The sequence below is a fragment of the Triticum dicoccoides genome, chromosome 5B, assembly GCF_002162155.2.
Source record: "Triticum dicoccoides isolate Atlit2015 ecotype Zavitan chromosome 5B, WEW_v2.0, whole genome shotgun sequence".
Classification (NCBI taxonomy): Eukaryota; Viridiplantae; Streptophyta; class Magnoliopsida; order Poales; family Poaceae; genus Triticum; species Triticum dicoccoides.
In genome coordinates this window covers 704,461,105-704,475,792 of record NC_041389.1, presented here as the reverse complement: position 1 = coordinate 704,475,792, position 14,688 = coordinate 704,461,105, and the positions used below count along the sequence as shown (strand labels likewise).

At 43.8% G+C, this 14,688-nt stretch overlaps 1 protein-coding gene and 2 non-coding genes across 5 annotated transcripts; 1 reads left to right on the top strand and 2 right to left on the bottom strand.

The window, feature by feature from the left end:
* Positions 1 to 2,115: 2,115 nt before the first annotated feature.
* TRNAY-GUA lies at positions 2,116 to 2,187 on the bottom strand. Its single transcript has one exon. It is a non-coding gene; the product is annotated as a tRNA-Tyr (tRNA).
* An 820-nt stretch (positions 2,188 to 3,007) lies between these two features.
* On the bottom strand, positions 3,008 to 3,079 carry TRNAC-GCA. Its single transcript has one exon. It is a non-coding gene; the product is annotated as a tRNA-Cys (tRNA).
* Positions 3,080 to 4,157: 1,078 nt separating this feature from the next.
* On the top strand, positions 4,158 to 6,741 carry LOC119312803 (putative receptor protein kinase ZmPK1). 3 transcript variants are annotated; one of them, XM_037588571.1, is made up of 4 exons: positions 4,617 to 4,713; positions 4,821 to 5,024; positions 5,119 to 5,203; positions 5,282 to 6,741. In XM_037588571.1, the coding sequence occupies exons 2-4, from the start codon at positions 5,009 to 5,011 to the stop codon at positions 6,606 to 6,608; spliced, it is 1,428 nt and encodes a 475-aa protein (XP_037444468.1). In that variant the 5' UTR covers positions 4,617 to 4,713; positions 4,821 to 5,008; the 3' UTR covers positions 6,609 to 6,741. The 3 variants fall into 3 exon arrangements, with proteins under 3 accessions (XP_037444467.1, XP_037444466.1, XP_037444468.1); XM_037588570.1 differs by having other exon boundaries at positions 4,158 to 5,203; XM_037588569.1 differs by having other exon boundaries at positions 4,158 to 6,741.
* Positions 6,742 to 14,688: the final 7,947 nt, after the last annotated feature.

Below are 14,688 nucleotides of genomic sequence, written 5' to 3'. Positions count from 1 at the left end.
GAGGTCGTCAGCGGAGGGGAGCCACCGAAGGAACTCCCTGGCGGCGGCGCTGGCAAGATTGCCTTTTCCTTCCAGAGGAACGGTAGTTAGGAGCTTACACATATGCATACAAACGAATGTGCCATCGTAAATGTGCTCATGGAATGCCGGGTCCTGGGTTGGGAAAACTATTTTTAGATTCCCTTGAAGGGGTCTGATTGGATAAATGGTCTTCCTACATGTCTAAAAATATCAACGCACGTCACTTGTCTATGGCATAACCACAACAACCACCAAAGGAAAAAAAAATGACGGATCACATCCACACCCAAGCTCGATGTAGCTCCATCGTTGATATGCAGCTTTGCGGACCTTCAAGGTGGCTCACCAAAAGCGAAACTATTACCGTTGAATGAATCAGACCGGGGCAACACCCCGGGCACACCATCAAACTCTAGATCCGGCACCCCCACATGACTAAGACGCCGGAGGAGGAAATCATACCTACCATCCACGTACCACGAACCCATCACACGATCCACCATCTTTCAGATGCCATCGATGCAGACTATAATCTGCATCCGTCCCTGGACTACCTCTGAAGCTCCGCGCCGACGCTGGAGAAAACGCCATCACAACGGCGGAGCCCGAGGACACAGATCCACCACGAGGATGCCGCCATCGCCGTACCATCCTTGCTTGAATAGACTGGATTTCAAATCCATCCTCAACCATAGGATCGATCGCCTTGTCAGAGTAGGATCTGAGAAAACTTTATTCAGCGCCACCACCGCCTCCGCCGAAGCAAAATGATGAACAGCCTAAAAACTAAGCTACTTTGGCCTAAAACTATCCACACATGTGGATCCGGCACCCCCCACCACCACCACCACCATCACCACCGACGACCGAGGTCGTCAGCGGAGGGCCGGAGGAACTCCCTGGCGGCACGCTGGCAAGATCGCCTTTTCCTTCCAGAGGAACGGTAGTTAGGAACTTACACATATGCACATCAACCGAATGTGCCATCGTAAATGTGCTCATGGAATGCCGGGTCCTGGGTTGGGAAAACTATTTTTAGATTCCCTTGAAGGGGCCTGATTGGATAAATGGTCTTCCTACATGTCTAAAAATACGTAATATTGGTCTATCATGCTCCACATGATATACATAATTGCCTTAATTTTGAAGTATTTGAGAACTATTCAAATAGCAATAGTGGTAACCATCTAATCTATGTAAGCATAACAATTCTCGCAAACAAGAAACGACATGCCGGAAAATGCATAACAATGAGAAGGACTAAAGCTAGATATGGTGTAAAAAAATACTTGCATGTGGAACGTCAAGACAGTAGTTGAAAAAAGAAACAAAAATAGAAAGAAAAACATAGTAGAGACCAACCACTCAAACCGATGACCTATTAATATGCAGTCTGTTCTCAAAATAAATAAATTAACATGCAGTCAATTGCTCTACCACTGAGCTATGAAGCCATTAATATTATTCCATTTGACCCTGATAAATATATAATTACACAAGCAATATGATAGACTTGTGCCCGTATCCTTGCGTTTAAATATCAATTGGTTCACTCTATTATAAATGCAAATTGAATATCAGTTTGCATCCTTACATATTCAGATACAGATTAGAACACTAGTTACGAACTTACACATACTTATATCAGTCGTATGTGCCATCATAAATTAGGTGCACGTACCGCAGGGTGTGCTCAGGGATTGCGGGTTCTAGGTTTTATGTAACATGATATTTTGGGTTATGCAAACTATTCTTAGATTCTCTTGAAGGGGTCTAAATGGTACTCCCTCCGTTCCAAAATAGATGATCATCTATTTTGGAACGGAGGGAGTATAACTGTTCTTCGTACATGTCTAAAAATACATATATTAGTCTATCATGCTCCACAGAATATAATACATAATCACCTTAATTTTGAAGTAATTGAGAACTATTCAAATAGCGGTAACCATCTAATGTATGTAAGCATAACAATTATCTCAAAGAAGAATAGACATGGCAAAAAATGCATAACGAATGAGAAGGAATATAGCTAGATATGGTAAAAGAAAAAGAGTAAATACTTGAGAAGAAAGTGTGGAGGGCCAAGACAACAGGGCCCAATCAGGTTTGAACAGGTGACCTATTGATCTACAGTCAATTGCTCTACCACTGAGCTATGGACCCATTTATGTTATTGTAAATGACCCTAATTAATATATAGTTACACAAGATATAAGATAGAGGTGCAATCTTTGTGTTTAAATATTATTTGGTTCACTCTGTATTATGAATGAAAATTGAACATCAGTTTGTATCCTTGCAGATTTAGATATGGATTAGAGCGCTAATTAGGAACTTACACATACTCATATCAGTTGTATGCGCCATAATAAATTAGATACAGACCCTTGGCCTTAACTTACGTGCTAAGGCGCAAGTAAATTTCCATGGACATTTTCCTATGTTGGCCTACAACAGTTTTTCCTAGTCAGTATGTCTACAAAATAAATTTTTGAAACGCAGCCTTATCTAGAAAGAGAAGTCAGGAACGTCCCGTAACATTACAACAAAATCATTCTGAGGTTTTGATACGCTAATATGTACTTCAAGCTGTGCTCACGGATTGCCAATTCCAGCTTTTAAGTAACATGCTATTTTGGGGTTATGCAAACCATTCTTAGATTCTTTTAAAAGGGCCTAATTGGAGAAATGTTCTTCCTACGTGTCTAAAAATACGTATATCAGTCTATCATGGTCCACAGAATATAATACATATCTGCCATAATTTTGAAGTAATTGAGAACTATTCAAACAGCGGTAACCAACTAATGTAAGCATAACAATCCCATGAAAGAAGAATCGACATGCCAAAAAATACATAAGGCATGAAAAGGAAGATAAAAAATACATAAAGCTAGATATGTTGAAAAAGAAGAGTAAATACTTGCGAAGAAAGTGTGACAGTAGTTGAAAAAGAAGATAAAAATAGAAAGAAAAATACAAAAGGGCCCAACCGGGTTCGAACCGGTGACCTATTGATCTGCAGTCAATTGCTCTACCACTGAGCTATGGACCCATTGTTGCGTTTACATTTGACCTTAATTAATGTAAACCCATTTGTGAGCTGCGATTATCAATATTTGGTGCTAGTGCTCTCTTATCATATTTGACTTTCTCTGTTGCATATTATCACTGATATGTCTTTTTTTGAAACCTTATCACTGATATTTCTTAACTTATTCTGTTGCAATGTATTTGGAAAAATGTTATAGAATTTATATGTATAGCTGACATGATTTTTATTCCGAGTCTTTTCTTCTGGATTAATAATAAAACAATCATCTGATATGACTGCATCTCCCGTTTTTTATGCTTGCATGTTTATTGGCGCGGGATACCAAAAAGGGTGTGCTATATATAGTTCACAAAAATGGCGAGAATACGTGAAAACAAGGATTGTTCCGAGACCCCAAAACGGTGTACTATAACCGACGAAAACGGTCAAAAACACAAAAATGGGGAGTTTTCAGGATATCCTAGTAACTCTGTACCCGGATCCACCTGACATGCCTAACACTGCAGTAACCATTTACTAGGCTCTGCCGGACCTTGAATGGTCTTGAGATCTCAAAACGGTGTGCATACATTAGTACCATGCTGATCAGACTAGAAAAGAAAAGCTTAAATTCTTGTCATTTGGTCATGCTGCAAAGTAGAGGCAAATCTTGGTACCCAGCAAAGTATTTTTCAACTTTCTCCATACTTGCAGCAGATGTGGCTTGCATTATTCCACGTATTAGGTCCGAAAATAAAAGCAAGTTAACATCAGCTGATCAGTCAATTCCTATGAGTGTTAGGTCCGAAAATATCAATACGAAGCACATCAGCTTAGCTGTACAATAGACAACGGAGACCCCACCTTGAATGAGAGTTATAAGCCTGGTACATTGTCTTCATTCATCTGTCCTAGATGTGTCATTCTCCTTGAGGACTTTTCATCGAGCTTGGTGACCGTCAAAAGTCGAACTTGATCAACTTGCATTAAAAAGCTTTTGACATGGTTGATAGTGTGACACTGAAGCACCCTGTATGTGTCCACCTAGAAATGAACGGTCCTCTTATAAGTAGTAGTACTTGTGCCGCCGTGAGCTCAAACCATCTCTACAACCATGGCTCCTGCTCTTGCCCTTCTGCTTGCCACCACTTCCCTCTTCTGCTTATCCTCTCTGCTTTTAGTACCAAGAGCTGTAGTAGCACATGATATTCTACCATTACGATCCTCTCTAACCGTCGAAGCCTTCCAAACCGACATACTGCAGTCGCCAGATGGCACCTTCTCCTGCGGCTTCTACAACATCTACACCAACGCCTTCACATTTTCGATATGGTACTCCAAGGCGGCAGACAAAACCGTCGTGTGGAGTGCAAATCGCGACCGCCCTGTCCATGCCAAAAGGGCAGCCTTCACCTTGCAGAAGGATGGCAACATGGTCCTCAAAGATTATGATGGCGCGCTTGTGTGGCAAGCTGGTGGCAACTTCACAAATGTTCAGCATGCTCAGCTGTTGAATACTGGCAATTTCATCTTGAAGAATACCGATGGTAAGATACTGTGGCAAAGTTTTGATTCGCCCACAGACACTTTCCTGCCAACTCAGCCCATCACCGTTTCTACAAAGTTAGTGTGTACAACCCAATCACGTGCTCCTGGTAACTACATCTTCCGTTTCAGTGATGTTTCAATATTGTCACTTATATATGAGATTCCTCAAGTTTCGGATATATACTGGCCAGACCCTGATCATTCTCCCTTTCAGAATAATAGAAACCAATATAACAATACTAGGTTGGGGATTTTGGAGATTGACGGGAGTTTTGGGTCGAGTGATTTTGCCGATGGTCGGCTACTTGTGGCCTCTGATGCAGGGCCAGGGATTAAGAGAAGGCTAACTCTAGATCCCGATGGTAATCTCCGGTTGTACAGCTTGAATGACTCAGATGGGTCATGGTCAGTTTCAATGGTAGCAATGTCCCAACCTTGCAACATCCATGGCATATGTGGTCCTAATGGAATATGTCACTACTCACCTAAACCTACATGTTCATGTGCACCAGGCTATGTGATGAGCAACCCGGGTAATTGGACTGAAGGCTGCAGGGCTATTGTCAACATAACATGTGATCATCAGGAACCTATGAAGTTTGTGAAACTCAAGAACACAGATTTTTGGGGCTCTGATCAGAAACATATGTTCTCAGTTTCTTTTCATGCTTGTAGGGATATCTGCATGGGCGACTGCACCTGCAAAGGCTTTCAGTACAAGGAAGGTGACGGGTTATGCTATACGAAAGCTAGCCTTTTCAGTGGATGGACCTACCCAATAAACGATCCGCGAACAATATATCTCAAGCTTCCTGCCAGGGTGAATGTTTCAGATACAGCTTTTCCTCGCTCTGACGTGTTTGATTCTGCACCACCTCATCTTGACTGTAGACAGATGAACATACCACCAATTCTACAAGTGCATAACAGTAACACTGGTGCAGAAGAACCAAAATGGATCTACTTCTATGGTTTCATAGCTGCATTTTTTGTTGTTGAAGTTTCCTTTATAGCATTCGCATGGTTCTTTGTTTTGAGAAGAGAGCTTAGGCCATCAGAAGTATGGGCGGCCGAGGAAGGATACAAGGTGATGACTAGTCATTTTAGAAGATACAGCTATAGAGAACTTGTGAAGGCGACAATGGATTTCAAGGTTGAGCTAGGAAGGGGAAGCTCCGGCGTGGTGTACAAAGGTGTCTTAGAAGATGAAAGGCCAGTTGCTCTGAAGATGCTGGAGCATATAAGTCGGGGCAAAGAAGAGTTCCAAGCTGAATTGAGTGTGATTGCTAGGATTTACCACATGAATCTGGTGAGAATATGGGGGTTTTGTTCGGAAGGATCCCACCGGCTGTTGGTTTGCGAATATGTCGAGAATGGCTCACTGGCTAGCATTTTGTTCAGTGACAACATCTTGCTGGACTGGAAGCAACGGTTCAACATCGCATTAGGTGTTGCGAAAGGGTTGGCCTATCTTCACCATGAGTGCCTAGAATGGGTCATCCACTGCGATGTGAAACCCGAGAATATACTCTTGGACCAAAACTTCGAGCCTAAGATCACCGACTTTGGTTTGGCAAAGTTACTAAACCGAGGTGGGTCCAACCAGAACACATCTCATATGCGAGGAACAACGGGCTACATTGCTCCCGAGTGGATCTCCGGCCGCCCTATCACGTCGAAAGTCGACGTGTATAGCTATGGGATCGTGCTTCTTGAGCTTCTATCTGGAAGCAGAGTATCGGAGTTGACCGTCGGTTCAGATGCAGAGGTGCACACGGTGCTCAGGAAGCTTGTCACCATGCTTGCAGATAAACTGGAAGGAGGTGATGATTCTTGGATTGATGAATTTGTGGATTGCAAATTGGGTGGGCAATTCAGCTATGTGCAGGCTAGAACGATGATCAAATTGGTCGTTTCTTGTTTGGAGGAAGATACAAGAAAGAGGTCGACCATGGAATCTGTTGTTCAGACTCTCCTATCATTAGATGAAGATGATAAGTAGTATTAATTTGATTTTCTTGGTATATGTTTTAAATAAGGCAACAATATATGATTGTAAGGTCAAGGATGTATATGTGCAACAATGTGGAAAAACTATGATATTTCTTCTAATCGTAGTCATTGATTAAAAAAAAGTACTCCCTTTAGTGATCTAAACGCTCTTATAAAAGTTTACAGAGGGAGTAATAGATTGATTCTAATGCATAAGTGTGGGATAGATTTAGTAAGCAACATAAAGCGAAAGACGGGGTAGTTGTACATGCGAGGCCATTGCCTGTTAGTGTGTTGTATCTTGATTTCTAGCCTTAAGAGCAAAAGGTTAGGCCATGAGTTACATTTTGAAGATGTCAAGATCGCGTCCAGCTTTGTTCGCCTTTAATAGCGCTTATGTGTATCCTAATTAGATTATTTTTAATTGATTTTCTTATGGAGGGTTTGCAAAAAAGATTATATCAAAGATAATGTAGACTTTACGGTTCAATTGAAGAATTTTATTTTGTTTCTCTAAAGTTTATGCAAAGTACTCCCTCCGTTTCAAAATAGATGATCCAATTTTGTACAACCCGTTCTAAAATAGATGACCCAACTTTGTACAAGTTGGGTCATCTATTGAACCGTAAATAGATGACCCAACTTTGTACAACCCGTTTTAAAATAGATGACCCAACTTTGTACTAACTTTGTATAAAGTTGGGTCATCTTTTTTTGAAACAGAGGGAGTATATATATTTGGTCCTTCAAAAAAATGTTGTGCTACATTTCTCTCATGTTTTCAAACTGGACATGGGCCGTCCAAAACGAGACATGGGGATGACGTGTCCCCGGTTTTGAATCTCACTTTGCCTTGCCAAATGGCGGTCAAAGTCAGCTCCAGTGCCACGTCATATCTTCTTCTTCTCTCCGTGGCAGGCATTTTGTCGAGCACCTTGTGCGCCGCGGCGACCCTGCACATTTCCCTCGCCGCCGCCGGGGACACAGAGCGACGGGCTGATGCAGTCCGGCCCGGGTGGAAGGCGTGGCAGCAAGCCGGGAGGACCCGCGCTCGTCCTTGTTCACGAACCCGGAGCTCCTGCACTGATGAAAGAGAGACTGAAAATGTGCGGTGTGCTTACATGCATGATGGAAGCACATCGACATGGCTCAGCCCGGTTTGCTCCTTGTACATTCAGATCACAGGCACTGCTGGCCAAGACACCATTCAAGTTGAGTAAACAATAAAATACCACATTTGGGGCTAGCGTTATACAAAATTACCACTTACTTTAGTTTCTCAAAAAGACACTACTATTTTGGTTGACTGTTTGAAAGAAAAAACACTAGTGACTGAAGCGTTAACATTTAACTGCGACTATGATAATGTTGGCCCCCGTCAGACATGACATGGCATAAATGTCAGCACCATCGGCTTTGACCGTTATGACAGGTGAAGCACACATGTCGGTCCCTTTCAAAAAACAAGCAACTGGATCCCTGTAACTTTTTAAACAAAGCAATCAGGTCCATCTAACATTTTCGGAAAAAACAATAGAGTCCCTGTAACTTTTTTTAAAAAGTAATCGGGTCTTTGTGCTGGCACTGGGCGTGGCTGCACCGGCCGACCGTGGTGGTGGCCGGTCGTGGCTGTTGCGGCCTTGGCTATGTTGTTGTGGTGCTGCTTCCCTCTATCGCAGTTGTTGTTGCTTGTTGCTAAGCACAAGATCCAGCTCAAAGGGAGGCTGACGGTGGCGGCGACAACAGGGCCCAGAGTTTGCAACGCCTCGTCTTCATGTGCGGCCGCGCGGGCTTCTCCTCCTCCGCCCTCCAGCATGGAAGGCCACCAGAGCAGTAGGAAGGTCACCGGTGCATGAGAGGGTGGTTGGGCACCGGCTGGGAGCAAGAGGGAGCGGTTGGGCGCTGTCTGGAAGCAGCATGAGGCGGCGGCGGGGGTGTGCGCAGGCTGCTCGCGCGGTAGCAGTGCTCAGGCGACCAACTGTCCGGCCACTATAGTGAGCGTGGTGGACTAGTGCAGAGAAAAGGGATCCTCGACGGGGTACAGAGAAAAGGGAGACATAGGAGAAGAAGGTGACATGTGGGCCCTACCTGGTCATAACGGTCAGCTTAACTGTTTACATAACGCTGTTGACTTTTTGCCACGTGAAGTTGACGAGCGGGCCCTCCATGTAAAAAACCGGACTAAGACATAACCATTCACTCATTAATGTTTTTGGAACAACCAACAAAAATAGTGATAGTAAGAGCTTTTTGAGAAATTAAAGAAAGTACTCCCTCCGTTTCCAAATACTTGTCTTTCTAGGCATTTCAAATGGACTCAACATACGGATGTATGTAGACATATTTTAAAGTGTAGATTCACCCATTTTGCATCGTATGTAGTCACTTGTTGAAATCTCTAGAAAGACAAGTATTTAGGAACGGAGGGAGTAGTAGTTTTCGTAACACTAGCTCCAAATGGGGTAGGTTTTTGCTATTTACTCCATTCAAGTTCGACCAAGGAACTCAAGTAAGAGCAGGGGAAATGATATTCTACGCACGGTAAGTACTTATCTCTTTCCTTCAAATTATTCGAAGTTCTATTTTTCAAAAGCAAAATTGTTAAATGGAGGACGAGCTCCATGGAGCTCTTTTTTGATTTTTTTCCCATAATTAGCATTTTGAAGTTATAAAAAGTTCTAAAAAATCACACACGTTTATATGGATGTTGTTAGGAAATATGCAACTTGTATTACCAGGAGGCCATAGGCCAGTATATATACATGTACATGTGTGGACTATATGCAGGAAACCCTTTATACAATAGGGTAAATACGAAAGGTTACATGGCTATATATATAATACTCTAACACCCCCCCCCCCTAAAACTCATGGTGGATTAACAACACCGACTTTGAAGAGATAGAAGCCATGCCGCGCTCTAGTCTGGGCCTTCGTCAGAAAATCCGCTAACTGTAACTCGGAAGGAACATTCTGAAGAGCAATAACCTGATCCTGCACACCAGCGCGCACATAGAAAGCATCAACACCAATATGCTTGGTGAGCTCATGCTTCACAGGATCGCGCGCAATGCTAATAGCGTCTGTACTGTCAGATAAAAGCAGGGTAGGTGTAGTAACAGAAACACCAAAATCCTGAAGTAACCACCGTAACCAAGTCACCTCTGCCGTCAAAAGAGCCATAGCTCGTAACTCAGCATCTGCACTCGAATGGAAAACTGCAGTCTGTTTCTTCGTCTTCCAGGCAATGAGAGAACCACCAAGAAAAACACTGTAAGCAGAAAGTGAACGTCGATCAGAGGTATCACTAGCCCACGTAGCATCCGAATAGGCCTGAAGTTGTAAAGAACTAGAGAGAGGAAAGAATAGACAGTGAGAGACCGTGCCCCAAAGATATCGGAGAACACGAAGGAGGTGACTATAGTGAACCAAAGTGGGAGCAGAGACAAACTAACTCAGAATATGAACCGGATAAGAGATATCCGGACGAGTAACAACTAGATATACAAGACTCCCAACAAGATGACGATAATGCATCGGGTCAGGCAAGGGGTCACCATCGGTATCACGGAGGTGAACATTGAGCTCCGTGGGAGTCTCAACAATGCGCTCATCAGTAAGAGCAGCATGAGCAAGAAGATCCTGTATATACTTTTCCTGGGATATAAAAAAGTCATCAGAGGTAGAAGAGACTTCAATCCCAAGAAAGTAGCGAAGAGGTCCAAGATCGGACATGAGAAACTGCTCACTAAGACGGGCCTTTACAAAGGCAATATACTCAGGGTCGTCGCCAGTGATGATCATGTCATCAACATAGAGAAGAAGAAGAGTCCGACCACGAGGAGAAAGATGGACAAACAATGATGGATCATGAGCACTCCCTAAAAACCAGCGACAGTCACCACAGAGGCAAAACGCTCAAACCAAGCGTGAAGGGCTTGCTTAAGGCCATAGAGAGAGCGACGAAGACAACATATCATGCCATCAGGAACAGAATACCGAGGTGGTGGCTGCATATATACCTCCTCACGCATCTACCATTAAGAAAGGCATTCTTAACATCAAGCTGAGATACAGATCAGTGGCGTGCAGAGGCCACGGCAAGAAGTGTACAAATAGTGGTCATATGGGCCAAAGGAGCAAAAGTCTTCTCGTAATCACGACCATGCTCCTGCTGAAAGCCACGAACCACAAGACGAGCTTTGTAATGCTCAAGAGAACCATCGGAGCGAGTATTAACCTTGTAGACCCACTTACAAGTGATGGGACGGACACCTGGAGGAAGAGAAACAAGATCCCATGTACCAGTGCATTCAAGAGCAGCAATCTCAATCGCAAACTGCCATTCAGGATGAACAACAGCCTCACGATAAGAAGCCGTCTCAAGAACAGCAGCACCAACGGTTGGAAAACCAAGGCGATCAACAGGCACGGACGAGGACGCAAGCCATAGGTAGGCTGAGACGAGGAGGACGACACATCAGCAGACGCATCCACAGTACGTGAACGACGAGTGTAATACTGAGGAAAAGATGGAAGAATACGAGCAGAAATAGCTAAGGTAGAATCAGGAGGTGGAGATGAAGAAATCACCGGGGAGGAAGGTGCAGAATCCGGTGACATGCGAGGTGAGGAAACCGTGGGAGATGGTGGCGGCAAATCGGCAAGCGGTGGAGAAGTAGAGTGAGCAGGACGGAGAGACAAGGGCTCAACCAGAGTGATAGGTGTGTCGGGAAAAGTGAGGAAAGAGATATCCTCCACTGAAAAGGTCAAGGAAGATGGACGCGGGTAGAAGGGACGAGACTCATCAAAAGTCACATCCTGAGAAATACGCATCCGACGACCGATAGGATCCCAACAATGATAGCCCTTATGCTCATCACTATAGCCTAAGAAAACACACTCAACAGACTGAGCGGTCAATTTGATGTGTTCGCGAGGGGCAAGAAGAACATAGCAAACACAACCAAATAAGCGAAGCATCGAATAATCAGGAGAACAATCAAAGAAACACTCGAAAGGAACAACATCCTGGAGAGCAGCGGATGGCTGAAGGTTAATGAGATAGGTGGAGGTGAAGATAGCTTCGGCCCAAAAATGAGGTGGAAGAGAAGCGGCGATCATCAACGCACGAGCCGTCTCAAGAAGGTGGCGATGCTTTCTCTCAGCCATGCCATTCTAAGCATGAGCACCAGGATAAGAGAACTGAGGAAGATTGGCCTGCTCAGCAAGAACACCACGCAACATCTTGGAAATATACTCGCCAGCGGAGTCAGCACAGAACACACGAATAGGCGAAGAGAACTGAGTGTGAACCATGGCAGCAAAGCGCTTATAGATGGAAAGAACCTCACTGCAAGAAGTCATAAAATAAAGCCAAGTGTAACGAGAGAAATCATCTATGAAAGTAATATAGTATCGATGGCCCCCTTTCAAAGCGAAGGGAGCCGGACCCCATACATCAGAATGGACTAAATCAAAAGGACGCTGAGACACCGACTCACTAGTAGGATAAGGTAACTGAATCTGTTTTCCTAGTCTACAACCCTGACACTCTAAAGAGACATCTCCTAAGACAGACCCCAGAAGACCTCGACTAACTAATGATGACAAGCGAGACCCACAAAGATGACCAAGTCGATGATGCCACCGCTGGAAGGAGCCGGTAGCTGAAGCGACGGAAGCGGATGGACTGGCAATAGTGGTGGCAGCGGAAGGAACATGAAGCTAGTCTAGCTCCCAAAGACCATGAGAGTCATGGCGGCGAGGGCCAGCCCCAACCAAAGTGTGCGTTTGACGATCCTGAACAAAACAAGAGTCAACGTCAAGGATGACGCGGCAACCAGAATCAGTAAGTTGACCAGCAGAAAAAAGATTCATGGTAAGTCGAGGAACATGAGCAACATTAGGAATAGAGTAAGAAGATGTGGTAAGATTGCCTCGACTAGCAACAGAAAGAGGAGTACCATCGGCAGTGAGTACATGAACAGGAAAATCAAGCGATTTAAGAGAGGACAAATGTGAAGAATGAGAAGACATATGGAAAGAAGCTCCGGAGTCCAGAACCCACGAGGATGCACCTCACTGTGTAGAGGGTGGTTGCTGATGACCCACAAGTATAGGGGATGTATCATAGTCCTTTCGATAAGTAAGAGTGTCGAACCCAACGAGGAGCAGAAGGAAATGATAAGCAATTTTCAGCAAGGTATACTCTGCAAGTACTGAAATAAGTGGTAACAAATAGTTTTGTGATAAGATAAATTGTAACGAGCAACAAGTAACAAAAGTAAATAAAATGCAGCAAGGTGGCCCAATCCTTTTTGTAGCAAAGGACAAGCCTGAACAAACTCTTATAATAGGAAAAGCGCTCCCAAGGACACATGGGAATATCGTCAAGCTAGTTTTCATCACGCTCATATGATTCGCGTTCGGTACTTTGATAATTTGATATGTGGGTGGACCGGTGCTTGGGTGCTGTTCTTACTTGAACAAGCATCCCACTTATGATTAACCTCTATTGAAAGCATCCGCAACTACAACAAAAGTATTAAGGTGAACCTAACCATAGCATGAAACATATGGATCCAAATCAGCCCCTTACGAAGCAACACATAAACTAGGGTTTAAGCTTCTGTCACTCTAGCAACCCATCATCTACTTATTACTTCCCAATGCCTTCCTCTAGGCCCAAATAATGGTGAAGTGTTATGTAGTCGACGTTCACATAACACCACTAGAGGCTAGACAACATACATCTTATCAAAATATCGAACGAATACCAAATTCACATGACTACTGATAGCAAGACTTCTCCCTTGTCCTCAGGAACAAACGTAACTACTCACAAAGCATATTCATGTTCATAATCAGAGGGGTAATAATGTGCATAAAGGATCTGAACATATGATCTTCCACCAAATAAACCAACTAGCATCAACTACAAGGAGTAATCAACACTACTAGCAACCTACTAGCACCAATCCCGGACTTGGAGACAAGAATTGGATACAAGAGATGAACTAGGGTTTGGAGATGAGATGGTGCTGGTGAAGATGTTGATGGAGATTGCCCCCTCCCGATGAGAGGAGCGTTGGTGACGATGATGGTGATGATTTCCCCCTCCCTGAGGGAAGTGTTCCCGGCAGAACAGCTCTGCCGGAGCCCTAGATTGGTTCCGCCAAGGTTCCGCCTCGTGGCAGCGGAGTCTCGTCCCGAAAGGTTGCCTTCTATTTTTTCTCATTGAAAGACTTCATATAGGAGAAGACGGGCGTCGGAGAGCCACCAGGGGGCCCATGAGGTAGGGGGGCGCGCCCAGGGGGGCCCACCCTTGTGAGCAGGGTGTGGCCCCCCTGGCCTTCATCTTTGGCGACGATTTTTCTTTATTTATTTTAAGATATTCCATGGAGTTTCAGGACTTTTGGAGTTGCGCAGAATAGGCCTCCAATATTTGCTCCTTTTCCAGCCCAGAATTCCAGCTGCCGGCATTCTCCCTCTTCATGTAAACCTTGTAAAATAAGAGAGAATGGCCATAAGTATTGTGACATAACGTGAAATAATAGCCCATAATGCAATAAATATTGTCATAAAAGCATGATGCAAAATGGACGTATCAACTCCCCCAAGCTTAGACCTCGCTTGTCCTCAAGCGAAAAGCCGATAACAATAAATATGTCCTCATGTTTAGAGGTAGAGGCGTCGATAAAAATAAAATACGGACATGAAGGCATCATGATTATTTTCATAACAGGAACATAAAAAGATTTTGTCACATGATTACTTATGTTCAAGTGATGATCTTTTCACAAAGCCAAAAGCATGAATCAAAAACCTTATTGAGCACCAACAAATTATAACCTTAGTCATTGAAGCAATTACAATTTATCATAACATCGGAAAGAGTCTATGCCAGAGCTTAAAAGCAAGTCCACATACTCAACTATCACTTAGTCCTTCATAATTGCTAACACTCACGCGATACTTGTGGTTACGGAGTTTTAATCAAACACAGCGAAAGATAGGGGCTTATAGTTTTGCCCCACAACCTTTTACCTCAAGGGTAATGTCAACAATAATAATTCATGCACCCCTAC

Coding starts and splice junctions, on each gene's coding strand:
- LOC119312803 (XM_037588569.1), top strand. CDS start 4,173: ATGGCTCCTGCTCTTGCCCTTCTGCTTGCCACCACTTCCCTCTTCTGC.